Genomic DNA, 15662 nt, shown 5'->3' on the forward strand with positions numbered 1-15662 from the left:
CTCTTGGCCTCGTTTCTCATCCACCTTCTAGGCTATCCTGGGTCAGGTTTACCTCCAGCCATGCATTGAGAATTGCCATTGGGACAAACCATCGATCCCCAGTTCCAAGAGCTCCTGCGAGCCCTCCTTCCCTCGCCATAGCCTCTACCTCCCTACTCTCCCTTCCGCCTCGCCTTGAGCCCTCGCCTCGCCTCGCCTCGCCTCGCCCTCCCTCGCCTTGCGCCCTCGCCTCGCCTGCGCCCCCCCGCCTTGCGCCCCCCCTCGTCCTTCGCCACCGCCTTGCCCCCGCCCAGCCTCGCCAGCGACTCTCCCTTCACCTCGCCACGTCCTCGCCTCTGCCCTCCGCCCTTCGCCCTCGCCTCCGCCCTCCGCCCTTTCCATGCCCTTGCCTCCGCCCTCGCCTTCGCCCCTCACCCTCGCCTTCGCCTCGCCTTTGCATTCGCCTTCGCCCCCGCCTTCGCCCTCGCCTCGCCTCGCCTTCGCCCTCGCCCTCGCCACGCTCTCGTCTCGCCTCCACCTTTACCCGCCGCCTCGCCTCGCCATCACCCCCTCTTCTTCCGCCTCGCCTCGACTTCTCCTCCTCCGTCTCACCTCGCCCGCCACAGCCTCGCCACAGCCGCCGCCTGCCTCGCCCCGCCTCGTCTCGCCTCACCTCCTCCTCTGCCCCGCCTCGTCTCGCCACTACCCCCCGTAGCCTCGCCTCGCCACCGCTTCGTCGTCACCGCGCCTCGCCGCTTCCTCATCCACACCCAGGCTCCACCCTCGTCTCACTTCTCCCTTTTTGGTGGCAGCCTCTTCCTCATCGGAGTTCTCGCAGTTTGTCTTGGCGGTATGGCGGCTCCCTGCCCGGAACCGGAGGCCCAGCCGGACCCCCCCTCTCCAGAAGCCTACCGCGTGATCTTGACAGAGCAACAGTCGTCCGGGGTACAACAGGTTGCCAATGACTTTGCCCACACTTCAGTCTATGGCAGAGTCATTGGACACTCCCCCTCCAAACCAGCCATCACGGATTGGCTTCAATCCACGCTTATGCTAGGGGATAGCCACATCGAGGAGGTGGCCCTTATGGGAAGGGGCATCTTCTGGCTTAAACTCTCCACTGCGAAAGCTGCGAGCAACCTGATTGCTGGTTCCCCCACATCGGTGGATGGAAAGATCATCATGAGAGTCCCTTGGTACCGAGGATTCAGCGCAGCGGACTTTGATGCTCGTTTCCGCATACCTCGCCACCCAGTGACGCTAGTATTTCCAGGCCTTGCTGCTGAGTTGCGGCCGATAGTCAGGGACCTGGGTTCCCACTTTGGCTGGGTGATGCATGACACTTTTGTCAACGCGGTCGCTGCGGCAGGAGCTCCCAGAGTCCGTGTGGCCGTGGCAGATCCTACGTCCCTCCCTGCAATGATTGAGATTGTGACAGATGCTGGCAGCATTACTCAGAGCATGGTAGTCACAGAACAGCCTGGCCAGTGCCTGAGGTGTCATGGCTTTGGGCACCTGGCTGCTGCTTGTCCGCACTTCTCCAGCTCCTCTTGGCCCCCCCCGCCCCCCCCCCCGCAGCCCCCTCCCCCTCCCTCCAGGCAGCCACGTCATGAAGAGCAGAGGCAGCCGGAGTCCGGTCCAGAGGTGGCTGGCGGCTGGACCGAGGTCAGAAGGAAAAGAGGAAAGAATAAGAAGACTTCTGACAAAGGCAAGGAGGCAGAGGTTACCCAGCCTGCAACAACGCCTCAGAGACCTGAAAGGCAGCCGCCCCAGGGTCCAGGGAGAGCTTCTTCTTCGGCTGTAGCCCGCCCTCCGCAGCCTCGGGTCCCCCTCTCTCCCGATCCCCAGCTCCCCCCCACCCAGCCCCAGCCCCTACCCCAGCCGCAGTCCCCTTCTTCCGACCCGCAGCATCAACCCCCGCCTCTTCCTCTTCAGCCCCCGCCTCTTCCTCTTCAGCCCCAGTCCCAGCCCCAGCCCCATCCCTCCTCCCCCGCCTCTCTCAGCTCTTCCGCAGTGTCAGCTTCACCGGTGGTTCTCAGCCGCGTGAAGCCCCCACTCTCCCACCTCCGCCCCCCCCGCTAGTTGCTTCCGTGGAGTCTGTGTCACCTACCCCACAACCTCCTTCCCCTCCCTCACCCCAGGCAGGACACCCCGAGACTGCACCACCCCTGGAGTAGCCTTCCTTGTCAGCTAGCCCGGCCCCCTCAGTTGCAGATTCTGGCGGGCCTCAGCTCCAAAAGAGAGAGCTTCCTCGCGACTTCTACAGGTCCGGTCCCTGGGATTACTTGGATGTGGCCGACCCCAGGACCTTCCCAGCTTGCCTCGACATCAGTATCTTCCTGCTCCGTAAAGGGGCGGATGGGAAGATCGCAGCCTTGGCCCCGAGGGATGGCCCCAGCTTTGCTTTCACTTTTCTCAGTGACGGCACCGAGATTTGGACAGACGACTCGGTCTGGGAGGCTCTCAGAGAGCAGACGCACGCTCAGATCTGCTCCTGGATAGGCCCGATGGGTGGACAGCTTCTCGAGACTCAGTGGTCCGAGGGTGACGTGCGCCTGCGGTGGCGATGCGCCGCCAAGCGTTTTAGATTGATTGTGATCCTCAGGCCCCCTCTATCGTGGCCCCTCCCCCAGGATGTCAAAGCCTGGACACCATAGAAACTTCGCGCCTTTTACGGGATGACTACTTCAGAGATCTCGAGTTGGCTCGAGAAAGCGTTTGTCCATGGCACCAAAGGCGTCATGCCTTTGCTAAAAGTTTTGAAGAACGGGCAGGATGACCCCGCCTCCCCCTCCAAACCCTCACAGAAGCGTCAGCGCCTTCATTCCGAACTACCAGCCTCTTCCTGACCTCGGCCGCGAGCAGACAGTTGTTCGCAGCCTACCAGTCCTCATCATGAGCTTACACCTTGTCTCCTGGAACGTGAACGGTTTTCATTCTTCTGGCACCCGTGGTCCTAGGAAGCTCATCTTGAGACAGGAACTTCAACCAGCAGTGATTGGTCGCTTGGATATACTCCTGCTCCAGGAGCATAAGCTTTCAGTGGCTCATACCCGTAGTTGCGGGAAGATCCTCCCTGGACGCTCGCACACTTATTGGGAGCCCTCGATCGGAGCACAGAGGAGGAGTGGCGGTGTTTGCACTTCCGTTTGCGAGTCGATTGCCCAGGTAGTTTTTGGCCATGGTACGTTGATCCCACGCCGTGCACTTTGGGTTGGCCTAGAGTTGGAGGGCTCCAAAATAGGAATCCTCAACATCTATGCACCCACAGGCCTCCGACGCAGAGCCACCTTCTGGAGGACACTCACAAAGATTCTCCCAGACATGGATTCGTGGATTGTTGGAGGTGACTTCAACAATCTGGAGACTTTGGAGGACCAGCAGGGCAGAGGACCAGAGTTTACAGGTATAGCTCAGGCAGAGCAGTCCGCTTGGGACTCCTTTCTCTTCATGACAGGAGGTAGGGACAGCTGGAGAGACCCGTCCTTCCGTCGATGGCACGGGAGCTTGGACTTCTCATGGGGCTTCCGCAGGGAAGGGGGCAGATTTCTGGAGAGATTGGACAAATTTTATATCAGTGATTGGGCCATCAGCAGAGGTGGTCAGGTGGGTGTAGTGCCAGGGACGACGCTCTCCGACCACGCACCAGTGCTCTTATCACTAGACTCGGCAGCTCAGTCCCTTCCTCCCCGTTCGTGCAGGATTCCTGATTCCATCTTCTCTAGGGAGGAGGTGCGCAGTAGTATCGGTAGCCTTTGGGACAGAGATTGGGGCGGGTGCAAGGATTTGGTAGAGTCGGTGGCGCAGACTCTACAGGAGTCCAGCCAGATTTTCCAGCTCGCAGCCCTTCAGGTTCGCCACGAGTGGTGGGGCAGAGAGAGAGCTCTTCGTAGGGACCTCGCCTCCATTCAGCGGCTCCAGCAGACAGCTCTGGGTTCGGAGGAGCTTCGGATCCAGGCCCTTCGAGCCAAAGCCCTTCTTGAGGAGACTCTCCAGCGTCGCTCAGAGTTTTCTTATCATGCCTCACTCTCCTACTGGGCTCGGAAGGGCAACCGGATGAGCAAAGAGTTCTTCAGGACGCATGGCCAGAGGGCAGCAGGTGACCAGCTCCGGAGTCTTAGGACAGCGGAGGGGCACATCATTACGGACCAGGAAGAGGTCTTGGGGTTGGCTACCGACTTCTACAAGACTCTTTTCTAGCAGGAGCAGCTTGCCCCCCGCACTAGACGTTCCCGCGAGGAGGTGTGGAGGCACATTCCGACCCTTGTTCAGCCCAACATGCAGGCGACGCTGATGGCACCATTCACCACTGTCGAGATGCAGGATGCCTTGATGGCCATCGATGGGCAGAAATGCCCTGGTGAGGATGGGCTTTCTAGAGCTTTCTTCACCTCTTTCTGGGATCAGATCCATCAGCCCCTCCTAGCAGCCCTCCAGAGGATTTTTAGCAGCGGTCATATGCCAGAGAGCCTCTCTTCGGGATTGATCTGCCTCATCCCGAAGGGGGGAGATCGACAGGAGATCCGTCAGTGGCGCCCGATCACTCTCCTCACCACTGCCTATAAAATCCTTGCCAAGATGATCAGCGCCAGAGTTCGGCCACTACTTCCTGACCTCATTCATGACACTCAGACAGGCTTTGTCCAGGATCGCAGTATCCTGGATAATGTCTTCACCTTCTCAGAGGCGACGGAGTGGGCTCAGCACAGCGGGTCGCACTTAGCCATCCTACTTCTCGACTTTGAGAAGGCCTACGATCGAGTGGACTGGTCCTTCCTGGAGGGTACTTTGGAGAGACTTGGCTTTCCAGTGGGATGGATTCAGGGTATCTCAGCGTTATATAGGATAGCTTCTAGCAGGGTCATCATCGGCGGTAGGATGGGAGAGCGTTTTTGATTGGAGAGATCAGTGCGTCAGGGTTGCCCCCTCGCTCCTTACCTGTTTCTCTTCTTCGCCGAGGCGATGACATACTATCTTCGGGCGAGGTCGACAGGAATCCGGGGTGTTCGCCTTCCCATCAGGGAGGACATGGAGCTCCTGGACTCGGAGTATGCAGATGACACAGCGCTGTATGTTCAGGATGATGAGATGATGCTGGAGAGGGTGAGACTGGCCTTAGAGGTCTTCTGTTCGGCAGCCGGTGCGAAAATCAACTGGAACAAATCAGTTGGTTTTCTCACAAACCCTGGGGCATGCTCACAGTGGGGGAGGTTTTTGGGTTTTAGATGGATCCCGCGGGGGCAGACTACTAGATATCTCGGCTTTCAGGTCGGCCTGGACATCATGCCAGCTCAGCAGTTTCTCCCAGTGCTAGATTCCATACGACGGAAGCTGGCTTTCTGGAGCACTGCTAAGCTCTCTCTTGCAGGTCGTGCTCTTGTAGTCAACCAGGTTCTCCTGGCCACGGCCTGGTATGTGGCCTCTTGTTGGTGCTTCTCGCGATCCTGTGTGGCACAGCTCAGGAGATGGTCCGGAATTTCCTGTGGTCTGGGGGGGATGGTCTCAGAGATACCAGAGCCAGGGTAGCCTGGCAGACAGTCATTCTTCCGCAGGCTGAGGGTGGCTTGGGGGTCATTGATCTGGAGCTTCAGAGTCAGGCCCTGCTGGGCAAGTTAGTTATCCGCGGTTTGACCCCGGGGGGACAAACGTGGAAGATGTTACTTTAGCAGGGGATCAGTTCTTGCGTCCCGCGCCGAGGCGGAGAGTGGCTACCGTCCCTCCGGTGGATCTTCACCTCTGCACCGCTTACTCGGCCCCGCTCCCCGCTCATTCGTAGCCTTCTCACGGTTTGGAGGCGACTCCGTCTCAGTCTCCTCCAGTCGCCTCCTAGCAGTCAGGAGGAGATCGACCGCCAGCCGCTCATCTGGAACGATCAGGTCACAGATGCCTTGGGCCTTCAGCTAGGGGAGAGGTCACATATCTCGTGGGACGGCTGGATGCGGGGGCCTGCCCGGTCCCTTCGAGTTTGGAGGGACACTTACAGACACTTGGAGACCGTTGCTCTAGCAGCCGCAGCCGGAGGTGTCCGTGGAGCTCTGATGAGACGCACAGAGATAGATGGAGCGATTCCTGCCGGTTGGTTGGTTCCACCCGAGATTCAGATCCTCATGCCTGGTGATGCCCGTTGGCTTGGACAATTCACCCCTCGTGGCATCCCACTGGTGGTTGCAGGCAGGCTGGACGACACCTCTGTATCCTTCTTCGCGGTTTCGGGGGATGGCCGACTCAGGAGAGAGGGTGTGCTCATCGACCCTCTTCTCTCGTGGCAGAGGGTTCATGTCGTAGGCCTCGTGGGGAAGGTTTGGCGGATCGATCCTAGTATAGAGCAGGATCAGCTGCAGTTATGGCGCCTTTGGCTTTGGGAGGGGCGGGCCCTGTCAGAGTTTGATTGGGACCCAGGTGAGTGGAGATGGCCAGGCCAGGGACCGACCCCTTTCTTCGCTTACAGCACGAAACTGGGCAGGAGAGTTCTCGGGAGGATGCAGAGCCGACCGCCCACCCAGCGGCCCAGTTGGTATTCTCAGGGTATTTCTAGGCTATTTTTGCAGGCCTTCTGGAAGGCCTTGTGGGAGAGCTGGCAGCCGTGGGAGATTTCCTACTTCCTTTGGCTACTCGCCCACAAGAGTCTTCCAGTGGGGAGCTGGTTGCGGCAGATTGGTCAGGATGGACTCTGTCAGATTTGTCATGAGGACGAGGAGTCACCAAAGCACTGCCTGTGGAGCTGCACTCGCGCCCAGGACGTGTGGAGGTGGGCCTTCGAGATCCTTACTCGCGCAGCTCCGGAGTTAGGTTTGATCACCTGGGGCGCGTTCTGCTGGTGCAGCACCACACCTGGATATCATCAGTTGTCCGAGGCAGGCCCATAGGACCCTATGTTCCTTATCACACAGGGGACTTGGGGGCCGCTTGAGGGCATCCCGCAGCACTTGGCAGAGGCGGACACAGGATCTCAGGTGAGGCAGCCAGTCTGGGAGATTATTAGCAGCATCGTCGGATGGCACATTTGGACTTCGCGCTGCGCGCAGATCCTCGGTGGTACCTCTCTTTCGACTGCCCAGGTCATGGCCGACATCTGGAGCGAGATTATCCACATGCTCAGAGGCCAGTGGAACCAGATCCAGGGGGATTCCCGGGCTGGCCGGGAGAAGCGGAGACGCTTCCTCCGAGATTGGGATACGCAGGGCCTCTTCTTCGAGCATACTTCTCAGGGCCTTCAGTGGCGCTACTCACCGCCTCTCTGGCTGTTTATCCACACCCGCCTGATCCCTCTGTGAGAGAGAGCTTTTTGTTTCCACTTAGGGCTGCGTCCGATTTGTGAACGCAGCCCCGTCAGCTGCAAAACTGACTTTTATGTATCTTGTTTTTTCGAAGTAATATAATCAGCACTGTTTTTTCGGGAAAAAAAAAAAGGTTTACCTCCAGCCAGCCACAATCTTCAAGACCGGATCAGGCCAGGCATGTAGCAGCACTCCAGGGACTGCTCCCTCCCACGGCATCTATAGGCTCCATTCTAAACCAGGCTTCATTGCTTGGATAGCAGTAGTAGGGTCTGCATCACAGAGCAGCCCTCAGGTCACAAATCTACAATGAGGGATCTTCCCCTCCGTACAATACTTCTCCATTCATTAGCAGTGAAGGTTCTCCTTTCATATAGTACTTAATTCTTTCAGTTCACTCATCCGTTAGTAGGAGAGAGTGTGAATTAGTCTCCCTGCTCATTGGTATCAGAGCTTCAGATTTTCTTTCCTGAGATAGAGAGGAATAGTTCAGGGACAGCCATTGTTTTGTGGTACAGAAAAGATCCGAAAAGGACACCATGGATGCTAGTGACAAGTCCAAACCCAGTGTGAAGGAAGAAGTTGCTCCCGCAGCTCCTCGATCACCAATAGTAGCTCTAGTTGTTGAGGCCCTGATGACAATTTATGCCATGGTAGGCATGATGCAGATACAGCGACAGCAGTTAGGGAGCCTTTTTGCATGCATGCTTCATCTCCAAGAGATGCGGGATGATCGTGAGCACGCTGCCAGAAAGCATGAGAAAGCAACTCAAGAGGCAAAAGAAGAGCGCGATTGCGAGGCTCAAGAAGTCAGGGAGCTCAAAGAGCGCACAGCTCAGGAGGCGAAGGAAGAACAAGATTGACATCTCCTCATTTCTCTCCTCTATTGCCATAGGGAGGCAAGGAAAGGGAGAGAGTTATGCAGGCCTCAAAGCTTCATGCCTTGGGAAGCTCAATTTTCTTCGGTATGATGGTAAGACCGAGCCCCTAGTGTTGATTTCTTGGCTCAACCAGTTTGAGAGTTATTTCTTAGTTGCGTCTATGAAAGACAACGAGAGGTGTATTCTCGCATTGATGCACCTCACAAGCAAGGAGGTCACAAGGTGCAGAAGGACCACTATGATGCAGATCAAGAGACACCTCATTAAGGACATCAGGACATGGTTCCTACCACCTTAGTACTTGGGTAGATTGCAGAGTCAATTCTTCGAAATGCACCAGAGGGAAACCAAGATGATCCCAACCATTACACCAACAGGTTTACACAGGTGTCCATTCAGTTGCAACAGGACGAAGGCAGTAAGCTAGGTAAGTTTCTCCATGGTTTGCGTACACATATCTAGTGGTATGTGCGAAGTTTCAGGCCATAGGATTGTGAGAGTGCATACGATCTTGCCCATAATTTTGAGCTTGTGCACTAGGGGGCACGCCAGGAGATGGTGGGAAGAGGTCTAGGAACAGCCACCAACAAAAGAACTAGACGAAAAAGGATACCAACGGCTACGGTGGTTTCTTGGATTCAGCAACCCGAGCGACCTATGCCAAAGAGAACGTGCTTCTATTTTCATGTGCAGGGCCACAAGAAGCAGGATTTTCCGCACTTTAAGAAACTCCAGGAAGAAGGAGTCACGTCAAGTGGTTCATCAACACTCTCAATCCCCACAAAGACTACATCCGTGGTCATTGAGGAGATTGAAGACCAGCAGAAGGGGGAGCCTCACACATTTCCCACCATGTTTCAGCTTTATGGCTAGATCAGTGGGTAGAAGGTCCTCATCTTTGCATATTCAAGGAGTTCAGAGGATGTCGTCTCCACCAAAGCCACCAAACAGGCCCAGTTGACTTTCAGCCCCACAAGTACAATTGACCTAGGTGGCGCTTTCGTGGGACAACCGATGGAGAGCAACATGAAGGTCACTTCAGCCGCTCTAAAGATCTCAGGGATACTCTTCCTCGACCTTTCATATCAGCAGTTCAGATATCTAGAGAGATCCATCGAGGTGGGACCCCCCCAACAAGAAGCATTACTACAGCAGTACCACGATATTTTCTTCCTGCTGGGTCTTCCTCCATCCTTACCAAGTTCGGCCAGAGGACCACCCCATTGAGCTCATTCCTGGAACATCACCCCCCCAAGAAAGCATTCTTACATCTCAGCAAGAATATGGAGGAGGAGCTTGAGACACAATTAGAGGAGTTGTCGCTGCGGAGTGGTTTCCTATGCCCCAGTAATTCTCCGTATGCAGCCCCAATCTTCTTTGTCAAGAATTAAGGGATAGCACTCCCAAGATGTGTGTGGATTACCATGAGTTGGATAAGCTAACAATGAAGAGCAGGTCTCCCATGCTGCGCATTGATTACACTTTGGAACGCCTAAATGGTGCCAAGATGTTCTCTAAGATTGATCTGAAGAGATCCATCGAGGTGGGACCCCCCCAACAAGAAGCATTACTACAGCAGTACCACGATATTTTCTTCCCGCCAGGTCTTCCTCTATCCTCACCAATAGTTCGGCCAGAGGACCACCGCATTGAGCTTATTCCTGGAACATCACCCCCCCAAGAAAGCATTCTTACATCTCAGCAAGAATATGGAGGAGGAGCTTGAGACACAGTTAGAGGAGTTGTTGCTGCGGAGTGGTTTCCTATGCCCCAGTAATTCTCCGTATGCAGCCCCAATCCTCTTTGTCAAGAATTAAGGGATAGCACTCCCAAGATGTGTCTGGATTACCATGAATTGGACAAGCTAACAATGAAGAGCAGGTCTCCCATGCTGCGGATTGATTACACTTTGGAACGCCTAAATGGTGCCAAGATGTTCTCTAAGATTGATCTGAAGAATGGGCACCATTTGATCCGGATCCGGATTCATGAGCTAGATATTTTGAGTCATCCTTTCACACGGCGAAGTCTCAGTAGGAGTTCGTTGTGATGCCCTTTGGTTTCACGGGGGTGCATGTGAAATTCAATTGCATGATTCTGTGAATTTTCAAGCCTCTTATTGGTAAAAGTGACAATCAGCTGTACATCAATCTTAGAAGAGTAGTTTCTTTTAGAGGAGGTACATTATTTGGCTACATCAGGACAACAAGTGTTTGATTGGATCTAGCCAAAGTGAAGTACATAGTGGAGTGGGAGGTTCCTACAATAGTCCAGGACGTCCACATGTTCATGGGCATTTGCCAAGCATACAGGAAGCACATCAAGGATTTGACAAAGATTGCGGTACCCATCACCAATGTCTTACACCTCCATGCCTTGCATTGGCTCAGTGGGATCAGCCCTTCAATGTTCGGACCAGCGCCAGTGACTATACCATAGGAGCAATCTTGGATCAGAACAGTCATCCAATTGCATTTGAGGGACCCAAGCTGATTCTGGCTGAGACCACGTATTCAGTTTATGATAAGGAGCTATGTGCAGTGGTCCATGCCCAAAAACATGGAAGCATTTTTTGTATGGAAAGGATTTTACATGTCGATAGATCATCAAGCTTTGAAGTGGCTTTAGACTATGCCAGCTGCCCAATGGTCTAACCACCAGGTTCAATGGAGCTAAACTTTTCAGCAGTTTGATGGAATGATTGAGTACAAGCCCGGATCAGAAAATGTTGTGGCTGATGCTCTCAATAGATGGGGAATGGTCACCTCCATCTCCGTAGTTCAAGAGTCTTCTCTTGCGGTGATGCACAACCGGTACCATACTGACTCAGATTTTCAAGTGCATTGGTACAAGGTTCTCTGCTTGTTAACCAGCCCGCCAAACATGATGGTGGTTTTTTTCCGAGGATGCCTTTATGTGTTGCACTAGTTCCATGCTACCATACTCCATGATATGCATGATTCTACAATTGGCGGATACCGAGGGGTTGCAGGAACGCTTGAGAAGATTCAATGCAATCACGTCCACGAGTATGTGTCTCATTGCCAGATATGCCAGCAGGTGAAGGTATACCATGGGAAGTTGCCAGGTCTTCTTCAACCCCTTGAGATTCCAAATCAGCCAATCAAACAAATCAGCATGGATTTTGTCATAGACCTTTCACCAGCCATTGGTTCTAGGAATAGCATGTGTCTGACCATTGTGTGCAGGTTCATCAGCAAATTTGTCAAGCTCATTCCATGCAACAGTACCATTGATGCATAGGATACAGCTCGACTTTTCCTCAGACGGTGGCTCAATGGTGGTATCTGATGTCTGGTATGCCGCGTATCATTGTGTCAGATAGGGATTCCAAATTCACCAGTCAGTTTTGGAGAACCCTTTTCAACAACTTTGAACAAAGCTCAGCTTTTCCAGCAAGCAGCTCCCATCCTCAGTTCAATGACCAATCAGAGGTCTATAACCAGTTGCTTCAATATTCGGAAATGCTATGTTGCAGATGCACAGTCCCGATGGCGGGAGTATCTACCATTGGTTCAGTGAATCCTGAATGACACCCATTCCATCAGTGTGGGTAGGAATCCCCATGAAGCAGCCTTCGGCAAGAGTTCAAGTTCCTTCTCACCAGGATTTCCGAGAATGTGTACGAGGCCCATCGCATCATAGAGTCATATGAGCAGATCATGGAGTCCGTGAAAGGCCGCATTGCCAAAGCAAAGGAGGCCTACCAGACGCAAGCCAACAAACACAGGCGTGATGTGGCCTACAAAGAGGAGTGAGTTTATCATCAGATCATGAAGAAGCAACTTAAGCAGATTGGGAAGTCTCACATCAATGCTTTGGCCCCTTTTTAATCATTAAGGCTATCAATGATGTGGCCAACCAAGTTACAACTACCTACGACATGGACCATGCATCCAGTTTTCCATGTGTTGTGGCTCAAGCCATATGTGGTTTCGGCACTGACAATGATTCCAGATGTGGAATTGTTGATGAGGTAGAGGTGGTCGAGCCTAATGTTTCATGAGTTCAAGAAGGGTACAAGCAAACGTTAGTGCTTGTATGCAGTTAAATTGGTTCCCACGAGGCACCATGGGTCGAAGATGATTTTCTCACAGATTATCCCCACCTCCTTTCAGCATATAAGGAGACTTTTCACCTACCCTAGTTCTAATTTCAGCAGAAGGGGATGTCACGGGCATCTACAGCCCATGGCCATGCTAGGCTAGGGCTGTGCAATCAGCAGCCTCATGGCAGCCATGTAGGTAGCACGAGGAGCTGCTAGGAGTTGTGCACAGGAGCACCAGGCAGCCGCACACATGCACCATGTCAGTAGCCACTTGGCAATCAACGGGGCCAGTTTGGTCGGTACAGTAGGGGCCTGGATCAGCCAAATAGACTGCCGTGTACGGTGCAGTTCTCGTCCTTGGGGGCCTATAAAAGGCAGCCCTCTTGGCCTCATTTCTCAACCACCCTCTAGGCTATTCCAAAGATGGTTTACTTCCAGCCAGCAACAACCACCAGCAACAACCGCCAGCACCGGATCAGCAGGCCAGGCAGGTAGCAACGCTCCATCTCCCTCCCATGGCATCTACAAACTCCATTCGAGACCAGGCTTCATTGCTTGAAAAGCAGCAGTACGGTCTGCATTAGAGCAGCCCTCAGGTCAGTGAGGGATATTCCCCTCCATACAGTACTTCTCCATTCTTTTGCAGTCAAGGTTCCCCTTCCATAGAGTACCTATTCTTTCAGTTATCTACAGTTGTATTCAGCCCTATTGGGCAGACATTTATTCAGTTATTCTTTTCCCTCTTCGGAGGTCCATTATACTCCTCAGATTCTCTCACTCACCTCACAGCTCCCACTTATGTTTGTGAGTGCATTATTCTCTCAGTTCAGTCAGTAGTTAGTAGGAGGGAGAGTGAGTTAGTTTTTCTTCTTGCGACAAAGGGCTTTTCTGGACATTGATCATTGCAAATATTTGGATGAAGGTGGAAGTACTGAAGCTCCATCGAGAATTATTTCTTGGGCCTCCTTCTAGCATATAATCGAAAGATCCAAAACCTCCTCCCAGGTAGAGGGAACATGTGCATTGAGGCTGCTCATTCTTCCGCATCCTCATGTAACTAACCTTCGTACTTTTGTATCTTCACATGGACTTTGAAGTGCAGCCATCATCAATACAACACCCCCTCCAACACCACCTTTTCCGACCAGGGATGGCAAGACTAATGAAAAGAAAAAGGTCCTTAGGTGCATGATAACACACAGATTTGGGGGACTTCAGTCCCTTGTACAAATATGGCCTAATGAAGGTCTTCGATTTAAAGAAGCGAGGAGACCCCTTAGAGTGTCTCCCTACGTTTCGCTTGAGGTATTGAGAGGGGTATACACAGCTACACGATAGGGTTTGAGGACCCCTGCGTGTGGCATGTTGTGCAGAGCTCGTGCCATGTGGCACTAGTTCCTTCAAAAGTATACTTTCTTCTTTATGGTTTCTTGTATGCCTTAGGAAACAAGAACTCGCAGCCAAACCGTTGCACAAAAACTCCTCAAGGAAGGCTGCAAAGCTCTTCCAATTTGACATTGTGTCTTCACGACAAAGGTATAGATTTATCAAACGACAAAAAGAAGAAAAGGCTACTGGATTTCCCCGTTATTATGGATTGAGTACAGTAGTTGCTTCATTTTCAAAGAACAAAAATAGCAAGTGCGTTTTGAAAGGTTTTACAATATACTAAGGAAAAATAAAACCAGTTCATCTGCTTACCAAATAGATGTCTGTCCAAGCTTAAGTTTGGTAAATATTCGTATACTAGAAATCTCTCAGGACCGGATGTTACTTTTTAATGTACTGGCTATCGTCAGCAAAGCACATCACACCCTAGAAAACCAATAACTGAAACTGTCCCAGGTAAAATCAGGGTAGAGTGCAAACCTTTGACAGCCTTTTTCAGCAATGGATGTGTCAAATTCTGCAGTAAGACAAAAACTGTCAATATTTGTCACAACTTGTAACGACATCGTTTTTTGCGTTTAGAAGCCTTGACAGCCAACATTCAATTCGTACACTGAAGTGTATACATTTGGGGTCCAGCATGCACAGCCGATGCAAAAGGAATACATAAGTTCCCCACACTTTTCCCGAGTGACAGTGAGCTAACAAGAATTCGCCCATTCTTCCACCGTTGATGTTTATTCTCTTAACCGTAGGATGAAATTCGATTCCACACAAATGATGATTATCGATAAGCCAGCGACAACGAGTAGATTACTAAGGTTCTTTCTTCTAACGTGAGCGAGCACCTCTCATTTTACTTAATACTTGGACTGTGCAAAGAACTTCAGAAGCCATACGTTTACTGGAAAAGTTGTAACTGAGCCGTTACGGAAGCACGCATAACGGATGCACAATCGACGGCCCAGGAAGCAAAAACAGGACGCACAGCATCTCCATCACGATTCCACGGGAAAGGCATACGACAACGAGCAAAACCGCGATCCGGTGGACGGGGGGGCGTGTACCAGGTCGAGTAAGGAGGCATGGTCCCAGCTACAGCGGCCATAGTCGCATTTTTGGGGGGGCCACCAATCAAGGGTGGCGCAAATGAAGTCAGGGTCGACGAGGGCGATGGGGGAGACGGCGTGGACATGGAGAAGGGCAGGGGCGATGAGGGGAGGAGGAGGAGGAGGAGAAGCGAGGGAAGGGAGGCAGAGGCAGAGGAGGGGCAGGAGGAGGGGGAAGGGAGCCATGGGAGGATATGGAGGTTAGTGGACTCCAGTGAGCTATCTGTATATATCTGCTGCCAACTGTAACGTTCACTGGAGCCGGACATCACTAACGGCCAATTATTTCATAACACTTTTTGCCGCTCACCTTTTCCCTCATCCACACTCACACACACTTTCTTTTTTTAAGAATACTCTCTCTCTCCCCCCCCCCCCCCTCTCTCTCTCTCTCTCTCTCTCTCTCACACACACACACACACACACACACACACACGGAGTTTGCAAATCATTCGAACTTTCCTATACAGAGGCTTCCATCACAAGGGTTGCAAATTAATCATTCATTCATCTCGACAATTGTTTTCCTTTGACAGAACCCATTTGAAGGCATTGCTCACAAGTAATTGTACTCACTTGTTTATTATTAGTCACCCTACCCTTTTGGCCACTCCTCTTCATTTTCCTCCCCCCTTACCTTGCTCCGAGGGAGGATCTCGGCCGTTGGATCAAACTCCTATAAAGATCACAGCATGGTGGGCGCTGCATTTAAAGTGGCGTGTCCAAAACTTCACACGTCGCCCCACCGCATCATGGGAAAACCTCCATAAATAATTAACTTGTCCAAACCTTCATACTTAGCCCATCACATCATAGTTGATTTTTTATATATCGCCCCAACTTTGATGGCTGGTAGAGTCACACAAGTCGGCCTTTCCCTCACATTAAAGTGGCTCGCGGCTTCACCACTCGAAACTTTAATTTGAGGGAAAGGCCTCCCCATAGCATCTACCTACTC

At 52.6% G+C, this 15662-nt stretch overlaps 1 protein-coding gene across 1 annotated transcript in view; it reads right to left on the minus strand.

Annotated features, from left to right (window-relative positions):
* LOC147903973 (heparanase-like protein 3) overlaps positions 1–14890 on the minus strand; it is a 107964-nt gene extending 93074 nt beyond the window's left edge. The window contains exons 1-2 of the mRNA XM_087372648.1: positions 14663–14890; positions 14076–14112 (exon numbers count right to left, since the gene is read on the minus strand). Coding sequence (XP_087228774.1) covers positions 14076–14112; positions 14663–14890 — 265 coding nt within the window. The remainder of the gene's footprint in view (positions 1–14075; positions 14113–14662) is intronic.
* Between the last annotated feature and the right edge of the window lie 772 nt (positions 14891–15662).

This window comes from Dipteris shenzhenensis, chromosome 3, assembly GCF_047967505.1.
Source record: "Dipteris shenzhenensis isolate YYH24624 ecotype China chromosome 3, Dip_SZ_1.0, whole genome shotgun sequence".
NCBI lineage: Eukaryota > Viridiplantae > Streptophyta > Polypodiopsida > Gleicheniales > Dipteridaceae > Dipteris > Dipteris shenzhenensis.